This window comes from Bidens hawaiensis, unplaced genomic scaffold, assembly GCF_021521415.1.
Source record: "Bidens hawaiensis isolate Kalapana, Puna unplaced genomic scaffold, B.hawaiensis_p1.1 tig00005453_1, whole genome shotgun sequence".
Classification (NCBI taxonomy): domain Eukaryota; kingdom Viridiplantae; phylum Streptophyta; class Magnoliopsida; order Asterales; family Asteraceae; genus Bidens; species Bidens hawaiensis.
This window is the reverse complement of record NW_027491347.1, coordinates 729,398-733,874: the sequence shown is the minus strand read 5'-3', so window position 1 is coordinate 733,874 and position 4,477 is coordinate 729,398. Positions and strand designations below refer to the sequence as shown.

General features: G+C 35.9%; 2 protein-coding genes across 2 annotated transcripts; both read left to right on the top strand.

Annotated features, from left to right (window-relative positions):
- Positions 1-599: 599 nt before the first annotated feature.
- Positions 600-2,643, top strand: LOC143629695 (uncharacterized). Its single transcript, XM_077098904.1, has 2 exons — positions 600-1,569; positions 1,644-2,643. The coding sequence occupies exons 1-2, from the start codon at positions 906-908 to the stop codon at positions 1,793-1,795; spliced, it is 816 nt and encodes a 271-aa protein (XP_076955019.1). The 5' UTR covers positions 600-905; the 3' UTR covers positions 1,796-2,643.
- LOC143629738 (uncharacterized) lies at positions 1,930-3,044 on the top strand. The gene is made up of 2 exons (XM_077098929.1): positions 1,930-2,455; positions 2,566-3,044. The coding sequence occupies exons 1-2, from the start codon at positions 1,930-1,932 to the stop codon at positions 3,042-3,044; spliced, it is 1,005 nt and encodes a 334-aa protein (XP_076955044.1).
- The last annotated feature ends 1,433 nt before the right edge of the window (positions 3,045-4,477 follow it).

The window sequence follows — 4,477 nt, the reverse complement described above, 5'->3', positions numbered from 1 at the left end:
CTACATGCACAAAAAGCGTTCAGCTGGGCCATTCTTAAATTAATCTTTATAATGGGCCACTTTTCTATCTTTTTGTTGCCCAGACTTCAAAAACTTACATCCAAAACCCATATAACAAATGTAAAAAAGAACGATCAGTCAAGACTCAAAAAGTTAATTATTTTAACCTAGCGGATCCCTCAACGATCTGTCTTCTTCTCAAGTTCTCTCATGCACACACGATTACTTCCACTCAAGTGACTAGTCTCAATCGATCAATAATTGAGTACAATTTTGGTTATTGAGTTCAACTGGTCACTCAATTAGCAGTCTTAGAAATTTTATTTTTTAATTTTTACTATTGATTGTGTAAAATCACAAATTGACAAAATGCACTAAGTTTAACAAGATATTAATTACTAATTACTATTGATTAAAAAACATGAGAATTGAATGTTAGTGAATAACAAGTAACGATACAATTATACTATATTAATATATTGAATGTTATGTTTTTAATGCTTTTTTTGTTAACCTTTAATAGGAATTTGAAGTTATTTCTTTTTGGCACTTTATTAGCAATTTACTAATTTTACTAAGAATTTAATGTTCTGTTTTTAATGTTTTATTAATATATTACGTTACACAGTTGTTAGAGTTAGAGAATGGGGAACGGTGTAGATGTGGATGCATCATTGGAACCTAAGACGGGTGACCCGGGTAGAAAGTATGGTACATGTGACCCAAATAACAAAAGTCGATTCGTTTGCAACTTTTGTGGAAAACCAAGTACAGGAGGAGTATATCGATTAAAGCAACACTAGTTGGTGGGTTTACAAATGTACTTAAATGCATGAAGTGTCCCCCGCATGTCCGTCAAGAGATTAACGACTATATGTTAAAAAAAGGCCCAAGCTAAAGAAGTAATGAACCCTTTAGACAGAGATTATGTTTTTGATGATGAAGATGAGGAATGTGTGATTACCATCAGGAAGAGTGCAATGGGTTCGGCTCAAGAAAATGTGCCCAAAAAGCAAAAGCCTATTAATACGTTCTTTAAACCTGAAGATACGCTCAAAGGTAGAAAGGGAGGAAAGCAACAAACGTTAAATGAAGTATGTAAAAAAGAATTGAGAGTGAATGCGTGTAGGGAAATCAATAAGTGGTTTTGTGATGCGCACATTCCTTTCCATGCGGCTACTTATAAAAGTTTTCAAAGTATGTTTGATGCAGTCTTACAATTTGGATTAGAATTTAAAGCACCTTCCATGTCTGAACTAAGGGTACCTTTACTTAAGATGGAAGTAGAAGAAATTGACATTCGGATTGACGAATACAAGAAAGAATGTGCTAGCAAAGGTTGTTCTATTTTATCGGATGGATGGCGAGATTGCACCGTTCAAAAGGATATTGTGAATTTTTTGGTTAACTCCCCTAAAGGGTCTGTGTTTATGAAGTCCATAGATGTATCAGCTATTACAAAGGACGCTCACACATTGGCTAGAATGCTGGAACAAATGGTGGACCAAGTTGGTGAAAAAAATGTCGTGCAAGTTGTAACTGATAATGCATCAAATTATGTTAAAGCGGGTAAGTATGTTCTTTTTAGTCAAGTATTATGCTATATTTGTATTATTTTCAATTTCTATATTTTGTCTTTTTAGGAAAAATCTTGCAATCAACAAGACCTCATTTATATTGGACACCGTGCGCAGCACACTGTGTTGATCTAATGTTAGAGGACATTGGAAAGATTCCCAAGATTAAGGAGATGCTGAAATCGGCAATGTTTGTGAATGCATATATATATATATAAACCATGTTGGTCTTCTGAACATGATGAGAAAATTCACAAATCAACGCAATTTGCATCGACCCGCGGTGACTCGTTTTGCAACATCGTTCATCTCCATTTCACAAATGCATAAGAAAAAGAATAACTAGCATAAGATGATCGTGTCTTCTGATTTCACAACGAGCAAGTGGGCAAAAGAAGCTGGTGGGAAGAAAGTAAATTCCATTTTTATGAGTGAAAATTTTTGGAGAAATTTGGTATATACTATAAAGTTTATCGGACCTCTTGTTAAGGTCCTTAGACTTGTTGATGGAGATAAAAAGCCAGCCATGGATTATATATATGAAGTTGTTAAAAGGGCTAAGAATACTATTAAAGAAAGTTTTTCGAGTGAAGTGGACTATTCTAAAGCATTTGAGATTATTGACAAAAGGTGGGAATGCCAACTTCGTCGGCCTTTGCATGTTACCAGGTATTATTTGAATCCCGAATACTATTATGAAGATGAAGACAAAGCAAATTCGGGAGAGATTTCGGGGGGCGTTATGGATTGCATTTCTAGATTGATTCCCGATGTGAAAACTCAAGACCTGGTCAGTCACCAGTTAGATGCATATAAAGATGCTACGGGTCTTTTTGGTCATGCTATGGCTATAAGACAAAGGAAGAGTAAATCTCCAGGTATACAAAGCAAAACTCAATATAGTTTGCACCAAATACGATGCTAGACTAAAATACTTAAATAATGTTAAAATGTTTATTACATATAATCATTATTGTTTTGTTTATAGCGGATTGGTGGAGTGATTTTGGTGGTGATACTCCAGAGTTACAAAAGTTTGCTATTCGAGTACTTAGTTTGACGTGTAGTGCTAATTGTGCATTAAAGCGTCGATATCAAAGGGCGGACACCATAGAGCCCATACTTTTAAATGATATTGATGAAAGTAATGAGTGGGTGATGGGTTGTATGGATGAAGAAAATGAGGAAAGAGATGCCACAGATTGCATGAATGATGAAAGTAATGAGTGTGTTAATGAAGAAGCTATCGGTGCGTTAGAATCGGCTTATTCCACTAGATCAATAGGGAAAAATGTTACAACCTCTAGTTCCACGGCCCCTAATCCTAGATTACAATTGATTGATGAAAATGATGAAGATATAGAAGAAGAGTATATCGGTGTGCGTGACGATGGCATGGAAGACGAGATATTTGGATTGACGTTGATGGTGATGATATTGAAGAAAGCTTATAATTTTAGGCTTTGAATTTCTTGAAAGTTGAAACACTTTCGGATATGGATCTTTTGGAAACATGTAAGGCCCCGTTACCGGTGCCTCACATTTGGGCGTTGGATTTACTCATCAACATAGTTCTTGTCATCAGAGTTAATAAAACATTTGCGGAATATAAAAACTTTCATAAAACATCACGTTAATCCATAACTTGTCTTAAAATAAACATTCTTGTCTTTCAAAATAACATAACATTAAACATAATCGTCAAGAGTCTTCCGATGCCCGCCTTTTATTCAATACCACGTGTCCCCTCAAGCGAGCTACCTCATCCTACTCACCTGCGTGCATACTAAAAGTCAGCTACGCTGAGTGAGTTCTAGTTAATCAAACATAATACAATACATACACTTACCTTCCATTATGCATCCGAAGATACATAATAATTACTTTACTAATTTACTTTCATTACATAATTTCATACGTATATTCATACTTTATTACTTTCATACTATATAATTACTGTCCATTCTATCTCAGATATTATTAGGGTCTGGTCCCTCTTTCCTTTGTCTATCTCATATATTATTAGGGTCTGGTCCCTTTCTTGTCTATCTCAAATATTATTAAGGTCTGGTCCATTTTTACTTCTCTATCTTAGATATTATTAGGGTCTGGTCCCTTCTATCTCAGATATTATTAGGGTCTGGTCCCTCTTTCTTCATCTTCGTACATACTGTCTTTACATACCCATAACATACATACTTTCTTTAATCATTCATACATATTCATATATTGTACATATATCTATCATACACATTCATCTATCATAAACATACGTCCCTTGTTAGCACGTGCAATATCCGAAGATCGTTCATGTACCGACAAGCTTTCACTACATACATTTAAGATATACATACATAACATATAAACCATATAAGGCATACACTTACCAGTTAAGGTAAGTGTATTAACATTCACATCGAGTATGCACACAGCCCCGAAAACATAACAAGGAAATGGGGCTAGAAACTCACTTGTATCCTGTTGCGTTCACCGTTAATCGTAATTTCTTTCTTCAGTTGGGCACGGCTAACTGTATAATAATTACATGCATCAAATAACTATCACTACTCATCTCTCGTTTCTAGTCTAATCATTACCCTCAACGAATGCGGGTCGGGGCGGAAGCCCCTAGCGGGGTCCAAGGGGCAGAGCCCCTGGCTGGGGTCGAGCTGTCTTAACAAATTTTCCATTAACATTTTGAATTATTTTTTAAATTGGGCTTATTTGTTTTAAATTAGATATGGGCTTTGCATTAAGCGGACCTATCTAGGTCAGGCCCAACTACCCACTAGTTGGCCCAATTGGGTTCGGGCCCAAGGTCAAACAGAAACAGGGTGGTCGAGAACTCAAGACAGAGAACCATTGTGTTGACCGAGAACCCAAGTTTGACCAAGAACCCT

What these genes read in the sequence shown, in the direction of transcription:
- LOC143629738 (XM_077098929.1), top strand. Translation starts at nt 1,930, where the DNA reads ATGATCGTGTCTTCTGATTTCACAACGAGCAAGTGGGCAAAAGAAGCT. An exon ending in AAGGAAGAGTAAATCTCCAG is followed by an intron (nt 2,456 to 2,565) that starts GTATACAAAGCA and finishes TTTTGTTTATAG; the next exon opens with CGGATTGGTGGAGTGATTTT.
- LOC143629695 (XM_077098904.1), top strand. Translation starts at nt 906, where the DNA reads ATGAACCCTTTAGACAGAGATTATGTTTTTGATGATGAAGATGAGGAA. An exon ending in ATCAAATTATGTTAAAGCGG is followed by an intron (nt 1,570 to 1,643) that starts GTAAGTATGTTC and finishes TTGTCTTTTTAG; the next exon opens with GAAAAATCTTGCAATCAACA.